The sequence below is a fragment of the Panthera onca genome, chromosome A2 (genome assembly GCF_046562875.1).
Source record: "Panthera onca isolate mPanOnc1 chromosome A2, mPanOnc1 haplotype 2, whole genome shotgun sequence".
Lineage (NCBI taxonomy): Eukaryota > Metazoa > Chordata > Mammalia > Carnivora > Felidae > Panthera > Panthera onca.
Genome location: NC_138340.1, coordinates 55,613,990 through 55,631,968, shown reverse-complemented (window position 1 = coordinate 55,631,968; position 17,979 = coordinate 55,613,990). Strand labels below are relative to the sequence as shown.

The 17,979-nt window shown below is 56.5% G+C and overlaps 1 protein-coding gene across 4 annotated transcripts; it reads left to right on the top strand.

Moving 5' to 3' along the window:
- Positions 1–53: 53 nt before the first annotated feature.
- On the top strand, positions 54–17,604 carry TMEM43 (transmembrane protein 43). Of its 4 annotated transcripts, XM_060631873.3 has the most exons (13): positions 54–249; positions 921–1,435; positions 4,477–4,626; positions 5,523–5,657; positions 6,306–6,400; positions 7,430–7,479; positions 7,742–7,811; positions 8,619–8,689; positions 9,576–9,697; positions 9,974–10,048; positions 10,660–10,761; positions 13,241–13,358; positions 15,522–17,604. In XM_060631873.3, the coding sequence occupies exons 2-13, from the start codon at positions 1,415–1,417 to the stop codon at positions 15,722–15,724; spliced, it is 1,212 nt and encodes a 403-aa protein (XP_060487856.1). In that variant the 5' UTR covers positions 54–249; positions 921–1,414; the 3' UTR covers positions 15,725–17,604. The 4 variants fall into 4 exon arrangements, with proteins under 4 accessions (XP_060487856.1, XP_060487858.1, XP_078298845.1 ...); XM_060631875.3 differs by lacking the exon at positions 921–1,435 and having other exon boundaries at positions 55–249; XM_078442719.2 differs by lacking the exons at positions 54–249; positions 921–1,435 and adding an exon at positions 1,472–2,137.
- The last annotated feature ends 375 nt before the right edge of the window (positions 17,605–17,979 follow it).

Genomic DNA, 17,979 nt, shown 5'->3' with positions numbered 1-17,979 from the left:
GTACAGTGCGTGTTGCAACTCAGTGGCTAAAGCACCTGATCCCAGACTACATTTACCAGGAAGGCTTGCGGCGCGCAGGAGCAGAAAAGTTGTGGCTCACGGTCGCACGTCCTCCCAGATTCTGGGGTTCACGCGGGTTTTCGCAGCTGTCCCGTAGGCCGCTGAGTTCTGTACTCAGGCCATCAACCCCTTCCGCAGCTGAGCAGAACGAGGGTGAGCGGCGAGCCGGGTCTCACCATGGCCGCGAACGTGAGTGTCTCCTGGTCTGCCGGACCCCACCCAGACTTCCCCATCTCCCGGGGCCTCTTCCCCGAAGGGGCCGTCTAGGTCCATCTTGCCTGCCTGGCCCTCCTCCGTGCGGCCGGTCCATCTCCCTCTGCATGCCCTTGTCTCGGCCTTCCGGCAGCTAACCCGTCTGTTCATCTCTCTCAGTGTGCCCGGACCTCGACGTCGGGCTGTGCGTTTGCGGGGAGAGAGACTCGGGAGCCGTTGCTCCCAGCACTGGGATCGCCTTGTGCGCGGCGCCTGCCCGCAGCCCCTCCTTTCATTCCCAGTGCCCACCTGGGCCCTTGGGCTTCCCGTTTACACACGGGTTTTGGGAGCTGGACGGGACCTCCGAGGGAGCCGGTCCGCGGGAAGGGTGGGGAAGCCTACATGGCTCAGGTGGGGCTGTCCATCAGCGGACAGACGGGGCTGTGCGGGCGGGCCGTGAGCTCCGCGCCCTAGGGAAGCGTGTAAACCGAGGCTAGAGATGCTGCAAAGGGATGCGGGCGAGACTGAGAGTAGAGGAGTTAGGATGACTGTGGGAGGGAGCATTTCCCCACTGCCGGGCCCCTTGGCCTCCTAGGGTGTGTTTGGTTAGAGAGGTCCTGGCTGAAGGTGGTTCCCTTCAAAAGGCTGCTGCCCCTTTCTCCCTGCAGCCAGCCTGTCTCTCGGGAACCTTTCGATTGAAGCCCAACATTCATTCAACAAACCGAGCAGTGGGAGGAGCAGCGCCTCCCGACGGAGCTCTGGGTGTGGGAGAAGCCTGGTGACTCACCACTCCCCCTCCTCTGTGAAAGTGCTTCTGGAGCCAGCCCTGGTGCCCTGCCAGCCCCAGACGCTCCCTCCCTCCTGCTTAGCTGGAGCGTCCTAGCCACTCTCCCCTGACCTGTTACACCCTCTTGCCAGACCCCTGGGTCCTCCCTGTGCCCCACGCCCCTGAAGAGGCAGGGTTTGTTTCACCCACAGCCCTAGTGTACTCCGCCTCAGTTGGAGTTGTCTGGGAGATCTGGAAACCGTGAATGCTGCACCTAGAAACGCCTCAGGGGTAGTCTGAGACCCAGGGTCTGCCAGGGGAGCCCGCAGTCAGGAAACCAGAGGTAGATTCTGTCCACCCCCACACCGCAGCCGCCACCACCACCATATTTTACAGATGGAGAATTTCCCCAGCAGGGCAAGGCACTTGCCCAGGGCCTGACAGCCAGCTTGGCCAGATACTTCGTGAGAAGATGCTGTCCAAAGACAGCAGGCTTGGGAGTCAGGCAGACCTGGGGGGCAAATCCAGTTTCTTCCTCTCAGAAGCGGTGTGGCTGTAGTCGCTCTGGCTTTGTGTCTCTTCATGGGATCTGTTCCTGTGAAGTTTAAGGGAGTCAGTCTGTGGTTAGCACGGTGCCTGGTACATGCCTAACGCATGAGAAAAATCTATCTTCACAGTCTGGCTCAGGTGGCCCTGGTGGGCAGAAACTATCTTGGGTACAGTGGCACCTGACCTGGTCCAAGGAATGTGGATGAGTTTGGGCATCTTTTGCTGCCAAACCTTTGTTGAGTCATCCAGTAGCCGGGTGCACATTTACAGGAGCCACCGGGCCCAGTGAGGAAGGAAGATCTGATGATGGTGGGGTGGAGCGGGGAGGTGCCACAACTTCTTAATCAGTATAACAACAAAACTGCCCTGGGACAGAGGCACTGGTAACCATCTCCTTTTTATAAGTGACTAAACAGGATCAGAGAGGTAGAGCGACTGATGCGACAAGTAGTTTTTAGGGCCCACGTGTCAACCACTGTGCCATCACTCACCGCTCTTTGCTTCTGAGCCTGGAGTGCTCACGGAGGATACACGTGTGTGTTCAACACATATCAAGGAGCCAGCATCAAGGTCAGGGGCTCAAAGGTGGCCTTGAAGGGGAGGAAGAGAGGCACCCGAGGGTGCCCCGCAGGCTAGGGAGATGGCAGAGTGGGTAGCGAAGTGTGGCTGCAGGAAATCGCCATCATCCTCCACTCCAGACCCTCCACGTTTACCGGGATTTTGGTTTGGAATGTGGGCTGGGTGTGGCATGTCACTACCCACCCTACCCCTCCTGTGGGTTGAGGTATATCCTCCTGTGCCTTTCTTTCTTCCCTCCAAGGCCTTCCATGAGCTCCTCTCCTTGGTGTTGGCTCATAGAGGTATGCTGAGGGGAGGCCCAGAAGGAAGTCATGCCTTCTGGCTTCCAAGTTTAGGGCTGCACTGCGAATAGCAGGACTGGCTCCCTTCCCTGACCCTCTCTGCAGCAGGTTCCCAGTGTTCAACTCTTCTTACAGCCCAGGAAGTGAGGAATGCAGCTTGGAGCAAAGTGGTAGGAGAGTGGCCTCTGGTCTGTCCATATAGGAAGCCCAGTTCTGCCCCTTAGAGGCTGAGTGATCTGGGCTTAACTGCTGAGCCTCGATTTTCTCATCTGTGAAATGGGATAGCGATAGCTTTCCCATGCCTGGCCTGTAATAGACTGGCATTTGGCCATTGTCATCATTATGATGGATGATGGATGATGGTCACCTGCCTGCCTGCATCGAACGGCTCCACTCATGTTTCCCAGTGGTGTGGAAAGTTAAGACCGTTTCTGAATGCAATGGACATCTGGTTTCTGGGAGGCATGGGCTGAGGGCGTTTGGGAACAATCAGAGAATGTGGCCTCAGCCTTGTTCAAGCAGAAATTGACCCGAGTCTCTCTTCTGGACCCCTGTGCCAGGGGCCTGGCCCACTCTGATCACTCATCTCAGAACCACCTTACACCTTTGTGACTTTGGTCAGCTTACCCCAGCCGTGGGTACCTGTGCGTTCCTTCCTGTGCCCTGCTCGTTGAGCTGTCTGATAATTCAGTCCTTTGGTCTTGGCAGCGCTATGGATTGGATTATTATCCCCATTTTACAGATGAGCGAATGGAGAACATAAAGGGGTTAATTGCTCACCCAAGGCCCCATCACCGGTACAGGGCAGGGCCTAGATTCAAACCCAGTTCTTCTGGTTCCAGTGTTCTGCTCTTAACGATGCTAGTCAGCAGGGGACACTTCAAACCATGCTTCTCTTCTTGGCTGGACAAAACCTGACCCACTGACTCTGGAGTTTGAAGCCTACCATGAACCCTCCTGGATGTGTCTAGCCATCCTCATCTCCCCTCCAGCCCATGCCTCCTCAAACCCAGCCAGAGCAGATGGGCAGCTGTGCTCCCAGGACCACCTCCTGCTTCCTCACCATCGCTCAATGGCTCCCCCTGCTGGGGATGCCCTTACCCCAGGATCTGCCTCTCTGATCCCAATCGAATGCCCCCTCTTCTGGGGAGCCTGCTGTGATCTCCCAGCTGGAAGGGGTCGCTCCTTTGGTGCTGGATCTGCTCCTCACCAGACACTCAGCATGGCCTAGTACTGTTTGTGCCTGCAACTCGATGGCCCTGCAGCCTGTCTTCCCCTTCCCTCGCCGCTATGAGCCCCAACGTGGCCCTCGGGAAGCTGAGCCACCGTTTGTTGAATTGAATTAATAATATATCTCTGATAACCCCTTTGGAAAACCGTTTGGCAAGTTTCTTAAAAGCATGCATCTTTTCTATGATCAGCAAGTTCACTCCTTTGTGGGTATTCGTTACCCACTTTCCCCAAGGAAAAGGAAAGCACCGTATCTGCATACAGATTTCTGTGTGAATGTTCATAGAGGCATTGTTCATTACAGCTGAAAACTGGAAACAACCAACACATCCACCCACTGGCGACTGAGTCAACAAATGTGGTATATTCTTAAGTGGAATACTGTTCAGCCACGTAAAGGAATGAGCTACTGATACACACACCACAATGTAGTTGAACCTCAAAAGCTTTATGCCAAGGCAATCCGGACAGAAAAGAAATTTGTGCTGTATGATGGTCCCATTTACGTCAGGCTCTATAAGAGGCAAGACTGATCTATAATGATACAGATTCAAATACTTGTTACCACTAGAGGGTGGGGAGAGGGGAGTATTGACAGGAAAGAGGCACAAGGTAACTTTCTGAGGTGGTAGAAACATTCTTATCTTGATCTGGATGTTGGGCAAATGGGGTATGCCCATCAAACTATACCTTTAATACCTGTGCATTTTTACTGTATATAATTTCAGTGAAAACTGAATATAAACAAATAGCAGAATTCAACTTATTTTTAAAAAACTAATTTCCATTCTGATTTTTTTTAATATTTTTTTTTCTCAGTATTCCAGTACAAGTAACAGGAGAGAACATGTCAAAACTACAAGCAACCCCCAGCCAGGCTTCTTGGAGCGGCTCAGCGAGACCTCGGGTGGGATGTTTGTGGGGCTCATGACCTTCCTGCTCTCCTTCTACTTAATTTTCACCAATGAGGTAAAATGTTTGGGATTCCCCTGTGCAGTATTAGAGAGCAAAGGCTATGAGTCCAGAGGCTGGATGTGGTGACAAGGGCCTAGATTTTACCACAGGCGGGGCCGGGGGTGGGGGTGGCAGTGCTAAATTAGTCAGAATGTTTTCTCTTAGGACTCATGTCACAACTGTCGTAAGTAGGAAGACAAGTGCATTGGTGCACAGGCCTGAAATCCTGGGGTAGCCTCAGCTTCAGGCCTGGTTGGATCCAGGTGTTCATGTTGGGTCACTAGGAATCTCCATTTTTCCACTCTTGCCTGTTTTTCTCTTTATGGATTCTTCTTTGGCGGGCTTTTCCTTTGTGGTGGTAAAGATGGCCAACAACTGCAGGGTCACATCCAACCAGCTTAGCAGCCCCGTCTCTTCCAAGACCAACTTAGCAAAAGTTGCAGGGAGATGTTTCAGTGTCCTGGTGTCACCTCAGTCCTCTCTCAGTGTCATCTCAGTCCTCTCTCTGAACTAATCCTTGAGGACGATGAACCCGTGTTCCGATTGGCTAAGCCTGGGTCCCGTGATTTGGACAGCACTACAGACAGGCCCATCTAAACCACATAGACTGGGAGGTGAGGGAGAGGGAGAAGGCAGAGAGAGATGGCATAAGGGCACACAGCAGTCAGAAGCACCAGCACAGGGTAGCAATGAGACTGGTGAGAGGGTGGCAGGAAGAGAACTGCCTGGGAAAGCAGGAGTCTTGGGTTCCACTTCACCTGTGCCGCTTCCCAGGCCTTGGTTTTCCAGCTGTGAAATGGGGAGATAAGCCCCATGCTTCCCGAGGCCCCATCCTGACATGATACACTGCGGTAAGCATGACTGTGCTGAGCCGCATCTGAGGTGAAATCCCCACTCGCCTTTGCTCCCAGGGCCGCGCACTGAAGACAGCCACCTCCCTGGCCGAGGGGCTCTCCCTTGTGGTGACCCCTGACAGCATCCACAGTGTGGCCCCAGAGAATGAGGGAAGGCTGGTGCACATCATCGGGGCGCTGCGCACGTCCAAGGTAGGTTTGGTGAAGCTTTCTGACCTGCCGGAGGCTCGGGGCGCATCGCTGGTTGTTGTCTGGTTGGGGCTTTTAAGCACGTGGGCTTTGGAGAGGGACACGCAGGTGTGATTCCCGGCTGCCCCACTCAGCAGCTGTGTGGACCTGTCAGTCCTGAGTCTCAGCATCTTTCTCTGCAAAATGCAGACAATAACTAACAAACTGGGGGGCCGGCTTCAAGGATTTGGTGGGATCAGATGGCCAACCCCTTGGCCCGGTGCTCGGCGTGTGGCAGGAGCTTCACGAAAAGGTGCTTTAGCGGTTACGATAACACGTGTGTCTAGCACAAGGCCCGAAGGTACTCTGGTGATTGGACCTCCCTCTCCTGTTTGAACCCTAAATACCCCGTGGTTGGCGCCAGGGCATTGGTCGTGCAGCCCGAGCCGGTGCTGTGAGGCTCCCGGCCCCAGGCACTGGGCATTGTGGACTTGGGACAGGCAGCGTCACCTGGTCCTCCCACCCGAAGCAGCTGTGGTACCTGCCTCCTGGCCCTGTCCTCCCTGCCTGTTTTTCATCCAGTCCAGCTTCCTCTGGCATCCTGGGCTGGTGTGAGCCTTGTCCTGAGTTTTGTGTTACTTGTGTGTTTGATTTGTTTGATTCTTTTTGAAGCTCTTGTCGGATCCAAACTATGGGGTCAACCTCCCGGCTGTGAAGCTGCGGCGACACGTGGAGATGTACCAGTGGGTGGAAACCGAGGAGTCCCGGTGAGCTGGCAGGGAGTGAAAACTCCGGGATAAGAGGTGCAGACGTCAGATGTCAGGATCAGATGCAGGTGGCTCTTTATTTGGACACTTCTGGAATTTAAAGTATGGTATCTTCCTCTCAGAGGGGGCGCCTGGGTGGCTCAGTCGGTTAAGCAGCCGACTTCGGCTCAGGTCATGATCTCGCGGTTTGTGGGTTCGAGCCCCGCGTCGGGCTCTGTGCTGACAGCTCGGAGCCTGGAGCCTGCTTCAGATTCCGTGTCTCCCCCTCTCTCTCTGCCCCTCCCCGGCTCATGCTGTGTCCCTCTTGCTCTCAAAAATAAATAAACATTAAAACAATTTTTTTTTAAATCTTCCTATCAGAAGTGTTGAATCATCCCCAAGTTATCAGCCAATGATCTTCTGTTTGGAGGTGGCAGAAAACCCAATGCGAGTGGGAGGATGGGTTAGCTTCCGTGTCTAGGGAGTTACGCAGGGCTGCCCAGGCTTGAGGCATGACTGGATCCAGGCACAAACAGTGCTTTCCTGCGTGTGGGTTCCGTGCTCTCTCCCGTGACGGGGCAGAGGCGGCACTGGGTTACATCCTGTGCATTCTGACAGAAGTCTGAGGGCATCTGTCATTAGGCTGGAGTCACTTGGAGCTGAGTAACGTGGACTGTGAGTGAGGGTGGGGAGGTGGTTAGGGGAGCCAGGGCAGCTGCAAGGGGCCCTCCGTGGGGCTGGCCTGGGGCAGAGGGTGCAGCGAGGTGTCTGAGCCCAGAGGGCAGGGCTGCAGCCCTTGGCATGAGCCAAGTGGAGCCACATTGCAGCCCAGGAGGATAAAGCTCTTTTCTCCAGGGTGGGCCTTTGAGGGATGGAGCTGGCTGTCTGCCCAGGAGTAAGCACCTGTCTCTGGCTGGTACAGACAAGGCTGGCTCCATTTGGAGATTTTGACCTCGTGGGCCCAAGTTGTGTCCAGCTGGAGAAGCTTAGACATGGGACTGCCCTGGGGGTGACAGGCTAACTCTGGAGTGCCCTGTGCTTTCCCCACAGGGAGTACACCGAGGACGGGCAGGTGAAGACAGAGACGAGGTACTCCTACAGTGAGTACCGGGCCCCCACCATCCCTGCACACATGTGGTCTCTGCCCCTGGCCGAGGCTGACGGCAGTGGGGAAGGCGTGGAACCAGATGTCGGGATCACTGGGTGTCGGTCCTCAGAGTCTGGCTCTGTCATGTGTCTACTGAGGCTCCAGGAGCTGTCCCTCCGGCCCTGGAGTGGCCAAGGGCTTGGATAAAAGGACACAGAGCCTCAGACATGTGGCCACTCTTACCATGGTTCCTGAGTTCCCTCTCCCTGTGACAGACACCGAGTGGAGGTCAGAAATCGTCAACAGCAGAAACTTCGACCGAGAGATTGGCCACAAAAACCCCAGGTGAGAGGTGGCCCTGAGCACAGCCTTGCCGGCCACTGGCGGGTCCCCAGCCTCAGCTTCCTCAGCAGAGTGATGGGGTTGAGTTCCTTCTGCCTCGTGAGTTGATGCAAGTCTGGGACACGGTTCTGAGGCCAGTTCCTGCGCTGGGCACCGGGAACGCGGAGGGAAATCCCGATTCCTGACCCCCACAGGCTCCAGCAGGTCACGAATGTAAGGCCTGGACTGAGTGCTGAGAAGCACTTGCACATACAGTATCCGGGAAGCATTTGTTAACAGCCATGGGGATGGGAGGACAATCAGGAAGGGCTTTCAGGAGGCAGTGGCATTTGATCTGGGCCTTTGTAGGATTTGGGCAGAAGGCAGTTAGCTCAGAGACACGGGGGTGGTGAGATGGGCTTGGCGCTGGAGCGTGGCTGGAGCCGCGGGCAGGCCTGTGCCCGGAAGGGTCTTGAATATGCACAGTTGAGCTTGGGAGCTACCTGGGGCTGGGAAGGCTGGGAAGGGTCAGGGACGATGTAGAGAACCACAGAGGGTCCATGTGATGACTGGTGGCTGGGGTGGTCCAGGCTGGTAGGGGTCTAGATGTGAAGCTCTGGGGGACAAGAGACAGGAGGAGGGTGCTCCACCAGTGAGGGGACAGGAGCGTCCGGGGGGTAGATCAGGTGGTAAAGACAAGACGTCCGCAGTGCCTGGGCCAGTCGGGACTTGCAGGAGCCCCGGGGTGGAAAACCTGCCCAGCGCAACCCAGAGAGACGGCACAGCCCCCGGCCAGTGCCCCGCTCCGTCAACAGCTCCTTCTCTTCACAGCGCAATGGCAGTGGAGTCATTCACGGCTACAGCCCCCTTTGTCCAAATTGGCAGATTCTTCCTCTCGGCGGGTAAGTTTCTGGCCCCTTCAGATGAGCCAACAGCACCCAGAGGCCTTGTGCTTCTACTTGGCCACCTCCCAGGAGCTGGGGTCCCCACTGCCCTGGATGTGGGATCAGCCTGCACTTTCCCGGCATCGTACTTTGGGCTGGGGGCCAGAGGGAAGGCAGACCCCCAGGAGGTGGGGGACTTGTGCAGAGCGGCCCCACCTGAGCCAGGTTCCTTTGAAACACGGTCTCTTCCAGAGAATAAGTACCAGGCACCCCTGGTGCCTGATCTGACCAGACAGAGCTGAGAGCCCTTCCTCAAGCAGCCCCAGAGCCAGCCGCAGAGATAAGGCTGCCCCCAAGGCCTCCGTCTGTGAGCCCCAGCCGGCATCCTGCCCTATGTGAGGGAGAGGGTGGTTCACTGTAGGCCCCCCAGGTGACACCAAGGAGAGGCTTTCCAGGGACAAGGAGGCACCACCAGCCACCTGGGTCTGTCCCTGGGCCTGCCCCAATAGAGTGGGAGAGAAGACACATAGGCCCCAAATAGCCAGGGAGAGGGAGGACGGGCCGTGCCCTGGGGCCTGGCTTGTCTGCCATCTGCCCTGTTGCCCAGTCAGTGGCTGCTGTGCCTGTAGTGCAATGCATACAGCAGGGGAGCCAGGCTTGGACAGGTAGGGGGATCTGAGGCACAACAGGTGCAGGGCTCGGGCTGTTTCCAGAGCTGCAGCCACTCCCACCGGCTGGAAGGGGGACGGGGAGGCTTTCCTGGAGGAGATGGAGACTGAAAGGGGCCTGCGGTACGGAAGGAGGGATTGGGGAGGGTGCTCCCGGAAGGCGGTCGGGCTGAAGGGTGTACCGCTCGGGGGCGTTGTTTGCACAGCATTGTTTGTAACTCCCGCACGCTCCTCAGGCCTCATCGACAAAGTCGACAACTTCAAGCCACTGAGCCTGTCCAAGCTGGAGGACCCGCACGTGGACATCATTCGCCGGGGAGACTATTTCTACCACAGCGAAAACCCCAAGTATCCAGAGGTACACAGGGGCTTGGGCTGTTCACACAGCAGAGGTGGGGGCCCTTACAGTGCCAGCCCCCGGACAACACACAGGAGTCTCATTCCTGCTTGGGACTCTGATTCGGTTCAGTTGAATCCAGTTGGCCAAATGAGATTGGAGGGGAGAAGCCTTGAGATGGGAGCCCCTGGGCCGAGGTGTGGAGGTGGGAAAAGAGCTTCGGCTCTGGGTGCTGGGGACACAGGCCCAGGCTGACTGCTCCCGGTCTCAGTCAGCCCACGTCTCTCCCACCCCCAGGTCGGAGACCTGCGCGTTTCCTTTTCCTACGCGGGGCTGAGCGGCGATGACCCCGACCTGGGCCCGGCTCACGTGGTAAGTGGCTTCCCCAGGGCAGACCCAAGCAGGGCGTCCTGGCCTTCCAGGGCACAGGCACCACGTACAATGCCGTGAACACTTTGGACCCTTCTCGCAGGAAGTGTGTGCATGTGCTCACACCCGCACACAGACGGCTGTGCCTTGGAGCAGTTTCAGAGCTCCGTGTGCTCCACAGCCATCCGGGGACATCCATGGGCCCCAGGCTAAGAACTGCTGTTGTAGGGGGACCTCCTAATCATGCCTGCCCAAGTTCTTCCAATCACATGCAGCTCTTTCCCCCACCCCCGCCTCCCAGCCCCCAGCCCCCAGTTTTTGCTCTGTAAATACTTGGTCTCTGGTTCCTGACCCTGTCACATGCAGTCCCACCCCTGGCCCCAGCCCCTGCCCCACACTGACACATGCTTCTTTTTGCCAGGGTCTTCCCGGGAGCTTGAAATGAAGCAGCTCCACTGACCTCTGGGGGGCAGGTGTGCCCCAGGCCGATAGGTGGAGAGAGGGGCTCCGGGCTGGCACGGGTCTCCTCACTGTCTCCCCCGGCTGGCACTCGGAGGGGTGCCGGGACCCGGCCCGCCAGTCCCCTCAGCTCTAACACTGAGTTCTCCCATCAGGTCACTGTGATTGCCCGGCAGCGGGGTGACCAGCTACTCCCCTACTCCACCAAGTCTGGGGACACCTTGCTTCTCCTGCACCATGGGGACTTCTCGGCAGAGGTGAGTTGCCGCTGCCTGTCTGTGGGCTGGAGGGGCAGGCATCTCCCTCCTTCCCTCTCCCCTCCCGTGGTTATTTAATAAGCTCCCACACTGGAGGGCGTAGCCAGTGCAATGAGGCAAGAAAAAGAATTGGAAGGAGCAGGAATCTCCCCATATGGGCAGCGGACTGTGTGTAGGATCGTACTTTGGCCATAGGCCCAAAGGATGCCGACCGAGGGTAGAACAGGGGGCACAGCAGACCCCTCCTCCTCAGGCTTCCCACCTCCTGGGGGGAGGGACCCATCAGAAGAAAGAGCGAGTGAGGACACCGTGTGCTGAGAGCTGCGTAGGGGAGGCAGATGCTCTGAAAAACGGACAGGATGATAGAGCTTCAGAGTCCCCATCTGTACAATGGGGAGGGTCATGTCTCACCTAAGTCCCTAACTTGTGATTAGTTCGATTGCATGCCTTAAAAGTTAGCCCCTCTTTTCCAGGCAGAAACCCTTCTCTTCAACAGAAAAATTGTTTTTACATTGTCGATGAACACAGTGTATCACTGGTGGGAAATTCTGTATGTGCCTGGAGCAGGATTACAGGACTTTTCAGTCCATAAAGCTTTGAGAAGGAAAGGCAGTGGGTAGGGGTCCAGGCATAGCTGTGGCCCATTTGACTGTTATCGTCCTTCTCACTTCGGCCCCTGGCCCCAGGTGATGATGGGCCTCACCTTGTCCTCTGTCCAGCCAGGACCAGGGTGTGGGCAGGCTGCCACCCAGGAGCCCGGTGACCAGCCTCAGGGTGGGGCTGCCACCTCCCAGTTGGGCGGCCGTGAGTCACCCTTTCCATGGCAGCTCTCAGGGAGTCTCTAAAATTAGGAGGCCCTGCCCAGGCTTCTCTCTGTCCTGCAGCCCCAGCCCGATCCCGCACTTCAGTCTCCTGCAGGTGGAGGCCCAGGTCTCAGAGCCATTGCCCCCAGAGAGGAGTGGGTGGGGCTCATGGCCTGCTAACTCCCAGGAAGGCAGGCTCAGGCAGTGCTGACCACCCCAGGCCTCCAGCACAGGGCCTGGGGTCTCCTCGAAGCAGGGAGAGAAGGCCCGGAGCCAACGAGGTGGCCAGGGCCCTGAGGAGAAACCCAGACCCCGCGAGTCAGGATGCCCAGATTCCAGCCCTGGGGCCAGGAGGGCTCAGTGTGGACAAGTGTGGACACAAGCTGGCCCTAGCTCAAGCCCTGGTCTGTCTTCCACTGGCTACAGGACCTTGAACCAGTTGTTTATCCTCTTGGATGATAACAATGATGATCCTTATCTTATTTGGTTATTGTAAAGATTATTCATTTATTCAGAGCCTTGGTTTCCTTATCTGTAAAATGGAGATAAGTGTGTCTACTTCGTGAAGTTTTTTTGAGGATTAAGTAAGGCAGTACTTGTAAAGCACCGAGGACAGCAACTGATAAATGGTAAGCAGTAGATGTTAGCTGTCCTTATCGTTATTGTCATAGAAGATGGGAGTGCTCTCTATAGAAATGACATTAAGGCTGGCACTGGCAGAATGTGTAGGAGCTGGCTGGGCATGCTCTAGGCAGAGCAAACATATGTGCAAAGGCCCTGGGACAGAAGGACACTTGACCTGGACCCCTGACAGGCACCAGGGTCTCAGCAGGTTGCCATGGGGAGGAGGTAGCAGAGGGGAGGAGGCTACTGCAGCGGTCCTGGTGAGGGTGACTGTGGTGAGAGGTCTGGGGAAATGTGGACGCAGCATTGACAGGACTTGCTGACAGGCCGGATGGGAGGTGGTCCTTGTGGGGAGCAGCAAGCCGAGTCTGACAGCCCGGTTTGGGCTTGTGCAGGCGGTGGGCAGTGGTAGCATTTGCTGAGGTGGAGACAGGAGGAACAGGTCGGGGGCTGGGGGGAGGCTGCAGTGTGGGTGTCGTATGGCATGTGAACAGCAGGAGGCCCCGGGCTGCAGCTAGAAACCACGGGGCGGGGGTGGGCAGGGTGGTGTTCTGGCACGGAGGCGCCGAGAAAATGGTTGGGACCCACGGGGAGGGCGCGCTGTGAAACTCCAGCATGCAGAGGGCAGGCAGAGGGAGGGGGGCAGCTGTGGAGACTGCGAAGCAGGGGGGGAAACAGAGCGAGGTGCCCAGAACCACGTGAGGAGCGGCCAAGGTGAAGCGTCACACAGGACGCACTATTGGGGATGGTGGTAAATGACCCCAGAAAGGAACCACTGGAGGAAGGAGGTTGGGGTTCATTCCGGATGAGGTGGTGGGCTAGGGACTCCTACCTTCCACAGAGGTCTCCTGCCCCATCCTGTGCTGTGCGAGATGGGCAGACACCTAGGCCCGGGCAGGAGACGTGCCCTTACCTCCCCTGGTCTTCTCAGAAATGGCCAAACGGCTCCTGGGTTGGGATGGACCCTCTGGCACCTGCCCTGCCAGCTAGGGAGGCTGGTGGCCCCTCAGAGACATGAGACGTGACGCCCCTTCCCCCGCCTTGCCCTGCAGGAGGTGTTTCGTAGAGAACAAAAGAGCAACTCCCTGAAGACATGGGGCCTGCGGGCCGCCGGCTGGATGGCCATGTTTATGGGTCTCAACCTCATGACGCGGATCCTGTATACGCTGGGTAGGTGTGCAGGGACAGGCGGGGGCATCTTGCTCACTCTCATGCAGCCCACATGCCTCCCTTGCACTTCTCACACCATCTCTAACCCTTTCCGGCCTGCTGCGGTGCTCTTTGGGGCAGAGGCCGGGCATTTGGCCCATGTCTGGGTCCCAGTGCACAGCCCTGGGATGAACGGGCAGAGGAAGACAGAGACGATGGACAGGTGCTTTCGGGGGCGGGGGCGGGGTGGGGTGCCAACTCCTGGGAGGGAGTGTGTGGGAGGGTTCGGTGTGGCTCCTGTGATCTGAGGGTCTGGCCCATCTGTCCCCAGCTGACCCGCTCATTCCTTCAGCCCTTCATTCCACAAGTGAGCAGCCCCGACGAGGAGAGCGGCCAGGCTTTGCAGTGAGCCAGCTCTGTCACGTCAGAGCTCTGCATACTCGGGCCATTCCCCTTCCTGCCTCAGCGTCAGTCACCTCACACCTAATGTGCAGTTTTGTGAAATGTTTGGCAAATAGGAAACACCCCAAAACTTTTATGCTTCCTCACCCTAAGACCTGGGCTAGATTCGGGGCAGCCAGCAAGTTGGAGTGCGAGGCAGTGCTGGGCCGCTCACTCGGCACCTGTGAGCCCAGCAGTTGCCAAGTGACCCAACCTGGCACAGGACTGAGGCCCCAGTTGACTGAGTAAGCACTAGCCCCACACTGTTGATCTGGGCGGACGGGGCTTCTCAGGGGACTTGTGTCCAAGCCTTTACCCCAGTGTGTCTGTGTCCAGTCCGATAATTCCGTCCAGCCCTCGCCAGGCCCCAACAGAACCCTCTCCCCCATTTACCCTTTCCAGTGGGGGGTGGGGGGGGAGGTCTGGCTGCAGTACATCCCAGGCTAGGAGGGAAAAGGACACTTCCTCCCCTCCAAGGCTTTCTCCGGACTGCTGAGTTGTGCTCAAACCAGCCAGACGCATCTTGCGCGCCATTTGGGAGAGATTAGAATTTGATCAAAATCCTCCACCTTTCCTTTGCATTGAACGCGACCTTGAGTTAGGCCATTTCCCCTCTCGGAGCCTCAGTACCCCCACTGCCAGATGAGGAGGTGGGAATCTGTCTCAGAGGGCCCTTTGATTCTGACTGCCCGCGATCCTCCTCTTCGCTCTTTCTTCATCTGGGATGCTGACTCTCCAGACCGAGGACAGACGTCAGAGCAGGGACCGATCGGGGAAGCGACGAGCCAGCATTCGTTCACTCCGGCATTCAGTCAGTAAGCACTTACTAAGTGCCTGCTGTGCACAGGATACCGCTCTAGGCCCTGGAGACTATGCCGTGGGCAGCACAGACAAGGTTCCTGGCTCTGGCACTTTCTAGCTGTAAGACATTAGGCAAGTTGAACTCCCTGGGCCTTGGTGCCCTTGTGGATAGAATGAGGGTGAAACAGTACAGCCTCCCAGGGCAGGCACGAGGGTTTGAGGAGACGGTCCACATAGTGCCTGACATGTGGTCGATGCACAAAAACACGAACCCTGCTTACCGTGAGGGCCAAGGCGGGGTATGTGTGGCAACAGACCAAGCTGAGCCAGGGTCCTCTGTTCACAGCGCCAGACCACTGGGGCTTCCTGGAACTGAGTGAAGATTCCCCCTGTGGACTGCCATCAGCTATAGAATGCTTACCTGGAGGGGCAGACAGGCCAAGGACAGGGTAATTCCAGATGGATTAGCCAGATCCTAGACTTTGCCATATGGGGCCAGTGGCCCGTGAGATCCTTGAGGTGGGAGCCAGCTTAAGCTGATTTATTTCCCTCAGCGCAGAGCTGTGCGCACAGGTAATGACCCGAATGGCCAAGAAGCCCACCTGGGCACCCACAGAAGGTCCCACCCACAGTTTTCGTCGAGGTGTGAAGCAGGCGTAACTTGCCACCATTACAGGCAGATGTCTTCCCAGACCGATGGCACCGAGACACTCCCACCCGCCTGCTCCCCTGGGGCGGTGCATGGTGCATGGTGTGCCCTCCTCCTCTGGGTCCTCCAGCTCTCACGGGAGCCTGTTCGCGCCACCGTGGCCCCTCCCTCCCTCCTCCTCACCCAGCGACACAGGCCCCTCCCGGTCCGCAGACACAGGAACGATCCGCTGACCTTGTGCGATGCAGAGCACCGTGGCCCCGGAAGCCTCACCACCTTTCTCTTCCCCACAGTGGACTGGTTCCCCGTCTTCCGAGACCTGGTCAACATTGGCCTGAAAGCCTTCGCCTTCTGCGTGGCCACCTCGCTCACCTTGCTGACTGTGGCTGCCGGCTGGCTCTTCTACCGGCCCCTGTGGGCCCTCTTCCTCGGCTGCCTGGCCCTGGTGCCCATCGTCATTGCTCGGACCCGGGTGCCGGCCAAAAAGCTGGAGTGAGGCAGGCCCTGGCCCCCACCCAACACCTGCGTGCTCCTCAGGATCCAGCTCACCCCCCACCCCCGTGACCCCGCTCCTCGCCCCAGCACGAGCCTGCATCGGTTTTGGATTCTGCGCCTGCTCCGCTCCTCAAGGGGCCACGCCTCGCGGTGCGCGTGGACGTCAGGTTTGGTGCCTACCAGCTCGCGTCTTCCCACCCTCTTTCTCGCCAGCAGGCAGCTCTGGTGAGCGGAGGCGGCAGCTCCCGGCTGGCCATGTGACAGGCGACAGGCATCCATTCCACTTGCTTCCCTCCCTTCCCTCGGGACCGTGTGGCTGCTTCACGCGTCTCGCTTGGCTGATGTCTGCCAACAGTGAGCTGGTGACACTCCACACGGACCTGCTGCCTTAACACTCACCGGCCCCTCACCCTCACCCTTGGAGACAAGTGCCAGGGCTCTGCCCAGCCACCCCTGCCCCGTGATCCCGCGTGGCCACTGTCACCAGCGGCCTCTGAGCATGCTGTGGTGCCGGACAGACCGGGCACGGGCCCCCACGCGGGGCACCACAAACCCAGTTCGGGCACGGCACCTGACTTGGTACTTAGAAAAGCCACTGAGGTCACGGTGAAGAAGCGTGGGATATTTGTTGGGCTTTATTTACATGTAGTTGATAGTTTGGCAGAAACTTCTTAGTGTGTAGGATTTCCAAAGCTCTCGTTTGTTATGTTTTTCTTTGCTACGCTTCATGTGTATTTTCCTACTCTAAGAGGGTGTTGTTTCAAATAAGATTTAAAAACACAAAACACTGCTTGAATGATGAGCACTTGAGACTGTTAGAGAAAAACTCCTCTTAATCTGTCAGTTGAAGTTAATTCAGGGCACAGAGAGGTGTAAATGGGGGCGTGACTTACTGCTTAAAAAAGAGTCACCTCCGTCAGAACTCTGGTCATTGGGAGGCTCCAAGGTGCTTTTGAAGCCAGCATTGGCGAAGGGATCCCACTCTGGGAGGAGAGGGGAATTTGGAGAAGGTGGAGAGAGGCATTTCCGTTTATCCTCTGGCATCAGAAACTACCGATTTACTTGAAGATGGTTTTGAGTTTTCAGTCAACCGTTCAAGGAAAAGGCTGGACGCTTTCTCATCCTGAGTGGGCTCCCTCGTGCCCCTATCACCCCAAACCAGAAATCTGAGACCTGACGCTTGTGCAGCGCCCGGGCCTCATGCCTTTCACTGTGGGAGGCGTTCACACTAGCAGCTGGCCCCCGGGTAACTCCTGTTGTGCCCGCGTCCACAGCTTCTCTAAGTAAAATGTACCCACACTTCATTGCGCTCCTGCTGTTACCCAGCTACTCTCACGACCTCTGAAGCATAAAGTGTACCGTCACCTTGATGTCTCAAAAGGTCCTTCGTATATCCTTTATCTGTTTATTACTTGGAAACTGTTCTGCCTTGCTGGGAGCGGTCGCTTTAGCAAATTAGTTGGTAGTTGAGTGAGTGATGGGAGACCTAACAATCTCTCATCGGCCTGGGAGATCTGTGGTGTAACTTCAGGTTCTTCGTGCAGAGAACAGCTGGCCCCAAAGAGGACTTAGCTGGATTTAAGAATCGAAACAGTATTCACCACTGCTTATCACGTGAGCAGTTGTCATCGAGTGTCTCCTCGTGAAGGATGCTTTTGGAAAACAATACAACTAGACGGTGGCTGAATACAAACTCTGTGGGATTTGGTTTGTGTAATTTTTTCTACTACAGATTTTAAATTACTGCGAATTTCAGTAGTGTTCTTAAAGAGCAAAATAATGTTAAGAAATGTTTGAAGTCTTTGGGAAATCATGAAATTTGTATCGTATTTGTATTTTTGATAAAAATTCAAAATAAATTTCAAAAGAGCTTTTATAGGACCTTGCTGTTACTTTTTTTTTTGAAATTTCTATCTTAAACAGTTCAGCTGTAGAACCGATGAAGGACTGTGAGTTTTTAGAACTCCGTTCTAAGTAGCTTTTAGTGGTTAAAATGGGTTTCAATTTTTCTGAAAAGGGCAACTCGTCATTTTTAACACATGCTTCGTTTTGGATTGACTCAAAGTAAATGACTCAGACTTCACGCAGCTTCAGAATGCATCAGAAGAGGTGGATGGAGCCACGGTGTGGCACAGTGCAGCAGGCACCCTGGATGTTAGGTTGGCACAGAGCCGGGTTCCAGCCCCAAGTGTGCCACTGCCTGGCCGTGGCTGTGTGACGCTGGGCCAAGTCCGCGATCTGAGTCTCAGCTTCCTC